At 49.0% G+C, this 15458-nt stretch overlaps 1 protein-coding gene across 1 annotated transcript; it reads left to right on the top strand.

Annotated features, from left to right (window-relative positions):
- The first annotated feature begins 7907 nt into the window (after positions 1-7907).
- LOC126567742 (uncharacterized) lies at positions 7908-15169 on the top strand. The gene is made up of 9 exons (XM_050224015.1): positions 7908-9208; positions 9427-12040; positions 12813-13351; positions 13427-13665; positions 13732-13937; positions 14020-14177; positions 14245-14389; positions 14461-14643; positions 14733-15169. Exons 1-9 carry the CDS (start codon positions 7908-7910, stop codon positions 15030-15032), a joined length of 5685 nt encoding a protein of 1894 aa, XP_050079972.1. The 3' UTR covers positions 15033-15169.
- Positions 15170-15458: the final 289 nt, after the last annotated feature.

Here is a 15458-nt window from a genome sequence, read left to right as displayed (position 1 = left end):
AATGGGGCCTGTGACTGAGAATTTCTGCCTTGCGATCCCGCCAAAAGACGGCGGGTGGCTGAGAAATCTAGCCCGTCCGACTAACCTGTCGACAAAACATTTGCCCCCGCCATCGGCCGCAACTGGGACCTCACGTCTCGAACACGTTTGGAACACTACGAACTAGATTCCAATTATTCTAACGGCGTCCGTTAGCGATGGCCCGATTTTTTTTTGCGGGTGACGGCTGTAAGCGTTTTTTTTTTCCTCGGGAAAACTCTGTAAGAGATGCGCTCTATTTTCGGGGAAGGTTCCAAAATTTCCACCCATGAGTGCCAAATGAAAAATAGGTTAATCAGTAATTACCGATGATGAAACTAGCAACGTGGCCTATGATTGATGAGGGCTTTTCGGGAGAAGCAATTGAGCTTTTTACAACCACTGTTGTGACGTACTGCTGCAGTTGATGATGACGCTTCGGTTAGTTGATAATGAATGAAGCAATGATGTAATGATGGTTGGAGCAGTTTGTTTAAGCTTCTAATCTAGAGCAATCCATTTGGTCATGCGTAATTATGGGTGTGCAGAGCGGTGATGTTAGACTTACCTAATGGTATGGTTTCGTTGCGAAAAGAACTCTTTTTTAGAAGAAGTCACTGAGACTTACTGAGATCCTTTGTCTAGATATCCAATACCAGAGATCTATGCTACAAGAGTTGTTGGATGTTTTTAAAAACTGCAAACTCTTCCATTTCCTTTAGCTCACCATGATTAAGACGTCATAAATAAACAACGAAGCACTCTCTAAACGCCAATTTGCGAATTGTTTTTCGTTTTAATTCATAGTCTGCTCGAAACGCATACACGCTACTTCCTCATCTACATTTAGCAACACTAATGGAGCAACGCTAATTTTCGATCAATGAAAGTAAAACAGAAGCCACACCAGAGTTTGCCCCACGAATGCCTGGTAAATGGTTTTGCTTTCTCATCTTCTACCAGCTTCGAACATCTGTCGATCCAAATTTAAATACTCTCAAAGCAACTCCAACGCCCATTTGCACGGATCGTTGGGTTAAAGTTCGTCATCGTCAAACTCGACCCTCCAAACATCCGAGGAAGTCTTCTCCGAAAGCAGAAGACTTCAAAGACTGCCATAGTCTGGAAAATCCGCTCACGATCATTTGCTTGCAACTTCAAGCGTGGGGGTGAGAAAACCAGCAAGTGGAAAAGACTATCCCGCGAGCAAAAGAGAGAAAGAGAGCCCCCTGCTGGGTTGCGGGAAAACAACCCCACACTAAGAGAGCTCGGTGGCATGCTGCGAGAGCAGAAAAACAAACACTCCAACACGAGCCGAACCCGCCAATAGCCTCCGGTTGTGGCTGCAGCAATTTATTACAATTTCACCCTTTTTCCAGTTCGGTTGTGGCTTCGAACGTGGTTAGACGTGGTCCAAGCCGCGTCAGTGTGTTTAAGCTCGCAGCCTCGAGCAAAGTTGGGCATGGTTGAGGTGGCAACCATGCTTTGAGTGATGAAGTCATTGGTTGACAATCAGTTGGAAGTCACCAAGATGGGAGTATGTGACTTGCAAGCACAGTGAAGCGTGATCAGTAGCAGTTTTGTTTTGTGACATACCAATCTAATCAAAGTAAAAACAAGGAAGAGCAATATCAGTGCGTTACGTGAACTTCACCGAACGCGTGGAAATTAGCGTAAAAAGCTTCCACACATTGCGATCTTGCGAGACCGAAACCGAACATCACCACTTCCTGCGGATGCCGACGATCGATCGATCGGTGTAGTCGCATTCTCTAGTGATACGCTACGCGACCTGTGGCGAGCGGTACGTCGTGATTCGAGTAGTATACGGTGTGGTTACGTGACGCCTTCGACACAATAATATGCTCCAGCAGCAGCAGTACTCTGCACAACCAGACGGTTTGGCGTTACAGTGAGGGATGTGTGAATGATAATTACGCGCGCGTTACGCGCAGCTAGCCACACTTCAAAAATGAGGCTGCTGATGGTGCCTCAACGTGTAGGAAATCAAATTTTAATCACCTTCGGCACTAAGACCTCTCGGGCGCGCGTGCATGTGAGGCAAAATCAGGTGTGATTTAAACTAAGGCCCATACAGTGTGACCGGCCGTCGATTCATCGCTGTGAATGAAAACTAGAAAAAAGTTATTTTGAAATCAGTTTCCCCAAATTGTGAGAGCAGAGAGTGAGAGGCGATGAAGAGTGTGCGGCAGCAAGAAACGCTTTTTCGGTGATGGTGCAAGTCTTTTGAAGAACGACTAATCGATCGTGAAACGATCTTGCACTTTTCAAAAGAATCCGCATAGTGTAGAGCGTACGCCACGGGTGTGGAGTTCCTCAGTGTATATGTCTGGTGTTTAGATCAAAACCATTCCCAATTGGCCTTATTTAACAACAAAAAGTATAGTGATCGATGGGAGTGATCAGTTTTCGGGTGGGAACGTATTGAAGGTGTTAAGCGTTGTATGCTAATCTTGACACAACAACCACAAACAGCTCCAAGTTCCTGGGTTCAAGCTAGTGGGCATCAAACGTGAACAATGGTGTCAGAAAGTGAGTTATAACACCTCAGACTTCAAACCGATTCGGCACGATTGATCAGCAATAGTGTCGCACACGGTGGGGAGGTTAACAAACTACGCCACACCAACCTTAATGTCCACGTGCGCAAAGTCTGCATGGCGTAATCTATCTCACCCGAAGCGGAAGGACTTAATTGAAGAGCTTACGTATTCTTTCCGTCCGTCCGCTCTCGTCGATCAAGGTGCGCATGTGGCTGCCAGTAGTGCGTCCGATCACCGATCAGCTTCGAACAACTACGCTAGACACCCTTTAGCTTCCGGAGCGCCCGAGGTGCACCGGAGAGTTGATTGAAGTATAATGAGTGTTGACTGAAGTGTGTTTACGTGATTTGTAGCGTGCCAACAGGGGTTTTGCTGTCACCAGCACCGCATTAACTCCAAGCCAGAATCAGAAGTACTGGATGAAGAATTTCTGCACATCGAGCTGGTGAGATGGTGTATGGTGTGCCTGTATTTGATCAGCATCAAATGTCAATTAGTTTTCGCCTCAGCAAACCATAACTAACCGGCCCCCCTTTAACCTGTGCCTCATGTTCTACACGGATGAAGTGACGAGTGTACGATTCGCTATGTGGCTTTAACGTGTGATCCTAGAATTCTCATGCGTGACGTGTGAACAAAGTGACGAAAACAAAGCTCCGAAACCATAGCGCAGCATCGTGGTTTTCCTTTTTGTGTGTGCCTGCTGACTCCAGAACGAAAGTGAACGTAACGAGATACATCCGATCCGGGCTCGGATGTCGTTGGTGGCGGTACCTTAGGTGGAACCGGCTCCGTGTGCAAGTGTCAGTGCCTGTGGCAGACGTCAGAACGTTCAACCTCCCGAAACGACAGCCACTAATTGGATTCTGTGCGAGCGGGGACTTCTAGGTCTCTTGAGATCTTCCCGAGTGACAGCGGATGTGTGCCTTTTCTGGTACGTCATTGATTTCTTGTGCTCCACCGTACAGACTCTACTAAGCTGGGTAAGAGCTGTGAAACAAAACGAATGTCAAAAAAACACGGTGATACAACCAAACGAACGAACGAGTTCTACTTGTCTATTCTGGGTAGTCTCCCAGGGGCACATCAGATATAACCAATTCGGGACTCGCTTGATGAGATGTTCTAACAAGATCTGTCAGCTGCTGCACGGTTGGAGTTGAATTTGATACGCTTTTATTTGCAATCTAATCCCAAACTGCGCAAGCGTAACCTTCGGTGTGTTAGGATCGTTCAGCTTTGGGAAATGGAATCCGTTCCTTGTTTATCATATCCAATGTTATGCTTTTAACTTTTGTTGAAGCCAAATCAATTGCTAATTATTTGACAGTTTTTGTAGCAATAAAATCGCCATAACCATAAAGCCTTTCGGGCACTCGGGGTTGCATAAGACGCATGCAAACATAAATAGCACCCACCACTCTGCGTGGTTGAGTGTAAAGCAGCATCATTGCCAATTTAATTCGTTCCATCAAGCCTAACTCCTCCGCCGCCGCCGCTCGAATGCTCAATAAAACCGAAATTGGTAACAAATTGCTTTGCACAATCGAAACAAACAAATGATTTATTAACTGATTTGCGGCTCGTTATCGTTACGCCGATTGGGTAATGCGTCTAATCTGCCGCACCATTTCCGGACACCTAACCAACCGCCTCCACCGAAACGGTTTTCTGCGGATACCGTGCCACATAGTCCAGGGTGTTGATCAATAAAATACATCCCAAGCCCGCAGAGATACCTAGGACTACCTCGTTTAAAACAGTGCCCGGGAGGCAAAAATAATTCACCATCTGTTTTCTGTGCCGTTTGGTGGATGGTCGGTGGCTCGAGGCACATGGCTAGAAAATATGTACATGTTGCATGTTTGCCCGTTGCTAACGCAGCTGTGTCTTGTGGAGAGTGATTCTGTTAGAGAAGAAAATTGAAACAACAAACTCCGTTCCACCGTTCAACGTACAGAAACGGTATCAATAAATTGGCCTACTGCTGGCTGACGAATTGATTTGCTAATTTGACAAGCCATGTTGGACGGCAGGCGAAAAACTAAAAACGTGCGAATTGAATAACATGACCAAATCATTTCGGGAACTCCATTCGCACCAGCTGGTTACCGCTGTCAGCTGCCTGGCCCGATAATGGCACCAGAAAGTACTCCAGTTATTACCTATTTATCAATATCCAGCTTGGCTATTGACACAGTGCCAAGCATCAACCAAAAAAAAAATCAATAAAACCCTCAGCTTCTTCCAAAAAGTGCATGAAATGGACAACTCGCACTGCCAACGGTTTCATCCCGTGTCGAAAATGGTCTCGACTCTAATTAAGTGTAACAAATAGTATAATTTTCAACTAGCCCCGCTAGCACCCCTTTGATACACCATTTCATTCACTGGACTCCAAGCACTATGGATGCCAGCAGTGTGCCACAATTGCCTATTGCTTAATCCACACCACACTGGCACAGATTGGCTAACGATTGTCGGCTAACGACGAGTGGCCTTCGAGCCCTCAAATCCGACAAAAAAAATGAAGTCAGTCGAACCAAGTTTATCCCAATATTGCGATAGAGATTGGCCAGGATTAGGGTTTGATATAGACTTTTTGTTAATCGTCAGTTTTTGTAGCGACACAATTGTTCCGCCACAGAATCGACGAAACGACGAAACAGCTTTTGTTGGTTGTTTGTTGTTGCCGGGTTTTTATTTCTTGCATGTCATGGAAGGGGCCGCGAGGGGCGTGCAGCTCCATGTTTCAAGCAATGTCCAACATTGGACATCTCTTGAAAACCACACTCAACTAAAATAACTAGCTTCGCGAGGTATAATCATAACTCGCCCGTACTCTACTCTAGCCGTTCGGAGTTCTCGGGACGAGAGTGGCCTGACAACGAAAAAATAACTGGAGTACAGACCTGAACGGAGGGGTGCGCTAAAGGGTTGCTTCGGGGTGAATTAGCTACCGTGCTACACAAATACACTCAGCCCTCCTAGCAATCGGGAGGGATCTGTGCGCTCCCACTTGGAGTACAGCTGGCCAGACCGACTATATAGCCGTGCTAACTGAACGTTAAGCATATCGATGTTGTGTGCAGAAACCGACACTCTTCAACACCATTCCATTTTCAGTGCGCGCGTATGTCATGTAGATCGTGAGGCTCAAGCGGGTAGAATCGAAACATTCATGCTGACTTTTATTACACTCCAGTGCCGGGCACTTTTTTCATACTTCGCCTATAAGCTCCGAAAAGCTATTCAAGATCTCGGCACGATTGGCTCTCCATCCAGCTCCAGCACCAGTACTGCAAGGGTGCGGATACAAAACACACCGAGCTAGACGGATAGTCTTGTGCCGGGTGATTTTGCAAAAGGAAATGCACATGTGCTTGTCCAGTCCTGGGGCAAATGGAGCGCACTTCAATATAAGGCATCCCTGGACGGTATCGGTTGGTGGTGGTGGTCCTAATGAAGCGATATCTGACCGTACGCACATGTGACAGGGTGTGTGCTCTGCCCATAACGGCGTGGAGGACCAGTTGAAGTTGGACATGGCGGGAAGACAGGGTTGCACAGTACAAAATCAAAACTTATGGCACTATTAGTTTCAATTAGGCGAACCCCTTCGCGTACGCGTAATAGACGCGCCAAATGGTTCACGCTAGTCATCGCCCACCTCGGACTAATGGTGGGCCCCGTTTAATCCCTTACTCAGGTCGCTGGTAGAAGGGCAGAATATTTACAACTGCTGCTGCTTGTTGAATGTCTCTTCTGTCCCGGAGTGGTGTAGTGCGCATGTAACTGCTGTTTTCGGTGCACTAATTTGTAGCTGCACTAATACTAGACACAGTCACCCATGTCAGTACGTAGCTTTCTAGTTTGTTAGTTGATTTTTATCTGTCCATCTCGACGATCGATATGCACAAACGTATGACCAAGCGGGCCTAATGATATTGCGAAACGTTTCCACATAATGACGATGATGATGCACTGATAGGGTAAGCATGGCGAGCGGTTTCGGCTTTTGGGTAATCTGCTTCTTGGCAACGCTAGAACTAACCGGGAGCTATCACGGTGGATAGAGCCACACATTAGCGAGATTATGATCAATCCTAGAGCTTACAGTTGTCGCAAGAAGTGAAACAATTGCACATTAGAATTGATGTTACCACGTAGTTGCGTAGTTGCCAACAAAAATGGATGCAATGTCTTTCGGCCATTTTGATAATCGAGTGGCAACTATTTCGATGCAATTGGCTAGTTACGAGTAGGTGACGTTGGTTACGCTAATTAAGAAATAGCGATCGTATCACCGGTGATCATGCTGTGTCGTGACCGTTTTTGGTCGGATTCGATTAAGTCCAATCTACGTTCAATTGGACATCAGCGTATTTGTGTAAATTAGTGCTTCCTTCGTCTATAAGTACCGATCGATCTTTGGTATGAAGTGAATTTCAATAATAAGGAGTCAAGCTAACTTTCACTACATTTCGCAAATAGACCACCAGTAGGTTCCTTGTTTTCATGTAAACAAAATATTTATACGAGCTGTAACTATCGTCTATTACATTGCCTTAATTCTCTATCACCAGCTGGCAACACCTGCGCACTAGAGCACGCTAATAAAATACTACAAAATATTACCTACGAAATGTTGCGCTTATCGAAACAATCGAGTAGCATGCGGAGCGCATGCATATCGGAACAGGCTCGGAACCGTTGCGGCCTACCACCGACCGGTTACTACAGAGCGCTAGTTGATACAATTCCCTAAAGTCGTTCGGAACTGCCGTTGCGCCTGTTTCGACGAAAACAAGGGCCACAGTAGTGTAGGATGTCGGAATCCAGTCTTGCAGGAAACTGGAAAACTGGTGCCTAACACCGGCCCAAATTCGGACACAACCACGTAATATTGGGAAACATGTCTTATTGGTGTTTGAATTTGCAACTCGTTCGTTCGATTCGTTCCATTCGTTTGTATTGTTTCACCGCCCAGACAGTATGTCTTCCGTAGGTTCCTACCTTTCCTCGCTGCTCCCTATCATTAACGCCCGTTTTCTCTTGTCTTGTATGTTTTCCTATACTCCTGCCAACAAACCATTCCGTCCGCCTCTAGATCGCCCAACAACAGATCTCATAAACAACGCCCCGATCATAACGCAAACCACTAGCGAGTGTTAGTCCTCATGCAATACCCGTCGGCGGCGTCCGGCAGTCCGGTTACAGCCACCGGTGCAGGCTGAGGAACGGCACCAATCAATCGGTGTAGAGCACTGTTCTCTCGCAGCATAATCTATCCACCGCTTTGGATTGCGATCAAACAAACCAGAGATGATTTGTACGGACGACTGCACCTGCAGCCTGTGCAGAGAATTGCGTGGATACAAGCTGAAAGTGAAACCGACCAAAGCAACCGATCAGCGCCCGTACGCCGACGCCGGAAGTCAACAGCAGCAGTCAAAGTATTGCAAGAACTCCAAGCTAACGCGCAACGATAACTTCATCCTACGGCGACGCGCCTCCAACGATTACCAACGGTCGCCGGACGCTCGTCAGGGCTCGTTAAGCGTGCTGCCAACGGGTGACGATCGGACGTACGAACCCGATCCTGGGTACGATCAACCATCCGAGCATCAAGGCCACCGGGACTCTCGCTACGGTCAGATGCAGAGCCAGCGGATGAAAAAAGCTCAAAGCTACAATGAAATACCGAGCGCGGGTAATGGTGCTGGACGCGCTGCCCGGTATCATCCGGCCGCCCTTGCCTCGAAGATGATCAAGAGCACCAACAATCTGACGGAAGAGGATGATTACTATAGCTATCTACCGCCCTCTCCACCACCACCCGTTACCGGTGGCCCTTCGATAAAGAACAAAATCGAAAAGCAGAAAGATCACAAAGTGATCATCTACTTCGGTGACTCGATCGCGCATAGGAAAAGCGAAAAGACACGTCCAGCACCCCCGCCACCTTCGGGCACACCACCACCGCCGAAGGTGAGCGAGCTGAACGTTTTTCACGCGCAGAGACTGTGCGAAGAAACGGCAGAAATGTTACAACAGCGTGAAGGTGGAAGCAGCAGCAGTGCCGGAAGTAGCCATTGTGGTGGCAATGCAACCCGGCCAACTGTGCGGGACGCATTGGAAAAGAAGCCGGAGGGGGTGAACGGTAAACCGGGCAAGGAGTTCATGATGCAGCTTAAGTCGGTGCTGCAGGAGAAGAACCGTGGTGGAGGTGGTACAGCGTCAACCGAATCGCAACCATCGTCGAGCGGTGTAACAGTACCGATAGGTAATGTGGCAGAGTCTACCTCTACCGGTCAGGAGGAATCGCGACGTCCGATCATAGAACCAAAGCCCAAACGAACGCACACGCAGGTGGTAGAGATACGGCGCGTCGATAAGACGGTAGCAACGGATGAAGCAACGGACACTTCGCTGCCATCATTTGTCGAGAGCGTCATTAACGGTGTCATCAACATCAAGATCGAGGAAAGCTTCAAGGTGGCTTCGGATATTGTGCAGGCCGTGTTTGAGGAACCGGGACCGGACGGTGGTACCGAGTACGGGTACGACGATGACGATGTGGGCGATCCGTTCGATTGGAGCTTCGTACAGAACTGGAGAGCACGGTATAAACTTAAGCGCGCTACTTTACTAAATACTATATTTATTTTTTTACTCTCTTAGCTACGCTTGGAAAATCTTGGAATTAGATTTGTTGTTCTTGATGTAATTTTTCAAAGCTTTGCGGCACATTGGTGAACATGACATCAGAGCGGAAGATATTTCTTTTAAAGTTCGGGTACTAAAATGTCTACATTTTTTCTTACTCTGCCCCTTCTCACAGACCTTCCGGTACGAACGGGCAGGTTAGCTCACCACCTAACACGTCCAGCAACCAGAGCAGCATCGGGCTCGCCAACAATCCAACCCACAATGGTTCGAGCGCCGTCAGTGGAGGCGGCAGCGGAACCAACTATCCGGCCAGTCCTAACGGGCTCTCTCCCGGGAACCATTACATAGCATCGTCAAATCCAGTCGCGTCGCCAGGTGCTCGCATCCAGAGTCCAGCAATCGCAACACCGGCGCCAAGAGTTTCCAAGGAAATTGCACTTCGTCCGACCAATGGAAACGGAGACATGCGCAACTTTAGCTTATCGCCAGTCAGCCAACAGACCGGTGCCGGTGGACAGCAAAGCACGGAAAGCAACCAACAGAACGGCCAATCGAACGATAACAACAGAAAGTTCCATCAACTTTCGGGACAGCAGGGTGGACCTGGTGGGCAACAGCATCAGCTGGTGCATCATCAGCATCATGCACAGCAGCAATCGCAACATCAACAGCATCTCCAACAGCAGCAACACCATCAACAGCAACAACAATCCGGACCGCACCGTTCGGTGTCCGGTCCAACCAAACTTACCGTTCAAAGCTCACCGGTAAAGGCCCAACCGGCCATGGTAAGTGCTGGGCTGGATAAATCGCCTGCCAATTCCTCCGTTAACGGTGGCTCAGCGAGCAATGACCTAAACAGCAAACGCACCGTCAACGGCAACGTGATTAGTAGCGTTACCACGATCAACGAGCAGCTTAACTCGGCCAGCAATAGTTCGAGCAGCGTTAGTAGTAGCGTAAGCCACCTAAAGCAACACTTCTCCCAGAGTCATCACGCGGTCCCGACGTCATACCATCACCAGGGAGCTTCGGCCAACACCGCCAATGGGCCACCGGGAACAGCACAACAGTCCGGTGCACACTTGGCCAGCCCCGTCTCGAAAGGTGCACCACCGCTCGGCATTACCCGTACGCATCATCACACCGGAACGCACGACTTTCGAGGTTTACAGCGTGTCAACGAATGTCACAGCTCGTCAGATGAGAATCGTTCATCGGGCCATGCGAGCATGTCCGATACCGGGCACGGCAGTAGCTCTCCCGGTGGAGGTAATCGTACCGGAGGGCCCCTAGGACCACTGCCCGAGGATCGTCTAGCGGCCGGCGTTACCAACCGAAGTGCACGTTCGCGTGCTAGCTCGAACCATTCGCGTTCGAGACACCGAGCCACACCGGCCAAAATCCCGTGGGGTGGCGGTGGACTCGAGGACATCAAGATGGCGATCCAGCAGCTAACGATGCGTTCACATACGTCCACCTCAACGTACAGCAGTCTAAGTGCGGGCTCGGAAAGCTCGGAACCGGTACGTCGGCTCGGTCGTTACAGTTCGCTCGAGACGGTCAACACGAACGTCACCAGTGCGGATGAGTTTGTGTGGGTCGATTCGCACAACCGGCTGGTGGAACTGCAACATCCACCCTGGAGTCAACACTGTGTACTGCGCGTCATTCGAACCGGGCGATGTCGGGAGTACGCTGAGCGTGTATCGGTAGAAGCGGTCCCACGGTTAGGCTACCTACTTCAGCGAGCATTGGTAAGGGTGGCTCGCGAAGTACAACGGCTGTCTGGAAGCTTAGGCCTTTGCTCGAAGCATGAGGTGGCCGGTGCGTTTAAGATCGTCCTTTCGCCTGCTTTATCGGACTCTTGCATTAAGGCATGTTTACGGGCAGCCGCCATGTTTGCGGTGCCGGGCGATAGTGCCCTAAAGCAGAGCAAATCGGCTCGTGCTGGTTTGCAGTTGCCGGTGGGACGATTCCATCGCTGGATGGCTGATGCACGGTTGGGACGGTTCGTGCACGAGTACGCTGCGGTGTATCTGTGTGCTGGGTTGGAAAATCTACTCGAAGAGATATTCCTTCAGTGTCTACCAACGGATCCTGGAGCGGCACTGACAGCGACTGGGCTGGAGCATGCAATTGCTGGTTCGGGTGATCTGTGGGGATTGTTACAACCGTATGCCCATTTGAACGCGGGACGAGTTGCATCCGGTGCGCTCACGATGCCCCGCTGGGCAAGCCAATCATCGATCAACTCGGGAGCAGTTGGTTCTAGTGCTCTGGAGCCCTGTCTGCTGACGACTTGTGTTGGAAGTTTGAACGAGCTAAAGGACCTGGTCGGACGGGCACAGCAACGCAGTCAACACATTCCCATCTCACAAACAGCGTTCCGTGTGCTGTTCTACTTTATGCGATGCTCTCAGCTCGAGCATAACGATGTCGGTGCGGCTACAAACGGTGCGGTCAACAACATCCAGGAACTGTGCTACGAGCGGGCGTACGTTGTGTTGCCACCGTTGGTTGAGTGGCTGCGGGTGTCCTCCGCTCATGCCGAGTACCGGCATGCGTTGCTTATCGATAAGGATGACATTATGCAGGCTGCTAGGTTACTGTTGCCAGGTGTCGACTGTCCACCAAGATTGATCGCATCGGAGGAGGAGCTTCCGGGGAAGAGGACCTCCCTGTCGGGCACGCAGAGCATCAGCTCGTCGAACCATTCCGGGCAGACGCAACCGTTGCATGGTTCGTTGACGTCAAACTCGTCCACGTCCACGACGGGAAGTATTGTAAGTATATTTTCGAGATGCGAGATTAGGGGGTAATACATGAACGAGGAGTTGGGAGTTGAGAGAGTTGAAGTCCTGATGAAATAAAACATCTGGTTTTATTTCATCTGGTTGTGATCCACATTTATCTGAATACACTTCATTGGCGTTTATCAGCGAAGCATCTTCCTAGAGTAGGTTAGACCCCCCAATACAATGTTCCTCCCTCAAGACTACCTTTGCTTTCAGTAAATTAGTATCTCAGCAAATTGAGCTCCATCTGTAAATTGCTCTTAGCGTAAGACCCGCTACTGATCTGATGAAGCAGGATCAATTTAATAGAGATAATCCTTGGCGAACGAGGGAGTCCCGCTTATAGACAGCGGATCGGATTCGTTCTCTCACCCGGATCGTTCTTCTCTAGTGAGGGCTGTCTATCCAAATACGTCGTATCTGTAAGTTTAGAAAGACATTCGATGGCCGGCGTGGCCTGTAGAAGGTCGTTAAGCCAAGAACAAGGATTGTCGTCCTTTAAGTTTTAAGGATTCGTTGATCAACACCAAGACTACCCAAATTTTCCAATGATAGATGACGTGACGTGACCTGTTTAAAGATATTTTGATGCAGCATTTAATCCCTCTTAAGGACACATAGAATTACTCGTAGACAATAGGTTCAACGACTCTAAACACAGAGGTACTAAATTGATCAACAGGCACATTAGGCAATGCTAATATCTAAATCCCTTACCCCTTTCTAATTTCTGTCTTCACACCCGTGGCACACTCCACAGGAGGATTCGAGTGAATGTGGACGACGAGCAACGTACGCTTTGGCCTTCCGGCTAATGCTAACAGGACGCCCGGAGTTACTGATCCAAGCACTCTCCCTTGTACCACCGACCACACGCTACGATACATTGAACCATCAAGGGATGACCGCGCTCATGATAGCTGCAGTGCGTAACGATGAAACGGCTCTGCAAACGCTGCTTGATGCCGGAGCCGATCCGAACGTGGAGGTACCCGCCTCCGGTCATCCGAACTGTCCGGCGATCCATCCCGAAACGCAACACTGGACTGCTATTACATTTGCGGCTTGTAAGGGCAACTATCAAGCGTTACGCATACTGCTGGATCGTGGTGCTCATGTCGAGGGTGGCGCTCGGCTTAGCGAGGACAAGTGTACGCTGACGCCACTACAGGTAGCGAGCGGTTCGGGTATTGTGGAGGTTGTGGCCTTGTTGCTTGCGCACGGTGCTCATGCCTTCCTCTCAACACAGCAGAAGGATCTGCTGTGCTTCTCGGGTACAGCACAACGAGGATGCTATAGGTAGGTCGAGAGCTTCACCCCGACAGGATTTGTAGAAAACACTGATGATATCTCTCTTCCATTACCTTAATCTAGTGCTATCTCGGTTTCGGCCGCCCATGGACAGCGTGTAACGCTGAGAAAGCTTTTGTCCCACCCGTTGGCTCCGGGCAGCAGGGAAGTGCTGTCACTTGAGGAGATGCTCGCCGAAGGAGACGGTGGAAATACGCGCACCCAGCTAGACCGTCAGCCGGAGGCTCCACCGACACTGAACAAAACCCAAATCAAAAGTCTTCAAGAGGCCATGTATCATAGTGCTGAAAATAATCATTTAGGTATGTTTAGACGAGGTGGATCGAGTAGTTGGACTACGGAACTGAGGATCATCTATTTCATTGCAGATATTACCATCGAGCTGCGAGCGCTAGGTGTACCGTGGACATTGCACTGCTGGATGCACGCACTAGCAGCGGCCCATGAGCTGCGTCTTGACGCCGTCATCGATCAGCTGCTGCAAGACTTTCTGCAAGTCTGCCCCGATGACTACAGTCAGCAGTTTGTGACCGAATGTTTACCATTGTTGTTTAACATTTTCCGCTATAGTAAGGTGAGGCCCTAACGCCATAACGAATTCACAACTTAATATCGCGATGAGGAATTGGAATTGACTTCGCTTCTTTTTTTTGCAGAAGGAAGGCACTACGCTGCTATTGGCCGACATCTTCAGCACCTGTTTTGGCTGGGAACCGATCAAACCGATCAAAGAGCCCGTCCTGCAGCCCTCGAACGGATCGCGCATCGATCCCAAGTTCGTGAACAACCCGGAGCTGAGCGATGTCACATTCCGGTAAGTTCAAGTGCCGTCTCAAGAACTGTGTGGATTCGCTAACAGGAAACTCTTTTTACTATTGCAGAGTGGAAAATCGCATCTTTTACGGGCACAAAATCGTTCTCGTCACCGCATCTCCGCGTCTGCAGAGTATGTTGAGCTCGAAGCTGAACGAAGGCACCGGCACACCGACCGTGCAGATCAACGACATTCGGTATCATATATTCGAGGTATGGGTCCGCCGAAGTCTCGGAATTATTAGCAAGGACTTGTTAGTAAATTGTTTCTGTCCACCTTCCAGTTGGTGATGCAGTTCCTGTACAGTGGAGGATGCAGTGCCCTCGATGTGGCAGCCGGCGATGTGCTGGAGTTGATGGCAGCGGCCAGCTTCTTCCAGCTGGAAGGCTTGTTGCGGTACACGGAAGCACGCTGTGCCGAGATGATCGACATCGATAATGTCGTCGCCATGTACATACACGCGAAGGTACGTTTAAACGGTTTGAGCATTTTAAAGGCACAGGATATTTTTATGCTTAATCTAACTTCATGTTACAATTTCTACCCCTGCTGCAGGTCTATAATGCACAAAAGCTGATGGAATACTGTCAGGGTTTCCTTCTGCAGAACATGGTCGCCCTACTGACCTACGACGATTCGGTAAAGCGATTGCTGTTTGCGAAGAAAATCCCCAACCATGACGTGTTGACCGGTTTGCTGACCACGCTGCAGGCACGTATCAAGGCACGTCGTAACAGTAGCTCTGCGTCTGTGACTGGAGGAGGAAGTAGCAGTGCAGCTCCGATAAACGGTCCTACCACACCCAGTGCAGGGCAAGCTAATCGCCCGTCTGCCAACGGGAAGTCCTCTAAGTAGATGCGTACTGCGCGTAGTGCACCATTGTTTGTTTGTTTTTTTTTTTAATACATGTAATCTTACTACTCATCACCAACGTCACCACGATCTGGTTCGGCTCCTAATCTCCGAGCTAAGCCATTGCACTGATTTAAGCAGAAGCAGTATATAGAGGATACATACAATTTACCTTTTGCTCCAAACCGTACCACCATATTTAGAGACGCCTGTTTTGTTTGGAGCAATATAGCCTTGGGGTGGCGATGTTTGTAATCGAAACATAACGTGTACATTACTATACTATATACTATGGTTAGAGTACTACACTACATGCAAAGGATAGGTTATCATCAGCCTGCGGCAGCAACAAAACTGACACAGATGACAAAGCAATAGTAATACTTTACTACTTTACGAGAAATATACATAAAGCTAAACACATTTCCG

The sequence above is a fragment of the Anopheles maculipalpis genome, chromosome 2RL, assembly GCF_943734695.1.
Source record: "Anopheles maculipalpis chromosome 2RL, idAnoMacuDA_375_x, whole genome shotgun sequence".
Taxonomy (NCBI): Eukaryota; Metazoa; Arthropoda; class Insecta; order Diptera; family Culicidae; genus Anopheles; species Anopheles maculipalpis.
This window is presented reverse-complemented; position numbering and strand designations above follow the sequence as displayed.

Coding starts and splice junctions, on each gene's coding strand:
- LOC126567742 (XM_050224015.1), top strand. CDS start 7,908: ATGATTTGTACGGACGACTGCACCTGCAGCCTGTGCAGAGAATTGCGT. Junction 9,209..9,426: donor GTACAGAACTGGAGAGCACG/GTATAAACTTAA, acceptor CCCTTCTCACAG/ACCTTCCGGTACGAACGGGC. Junction 13,938..14,019: donor ACATTTTCCGCTATAGTAAG/GTGAGGCCCTAA, acceptor TTTTTTTTGCAG/AAGGAAGGCACTACGCTGCT.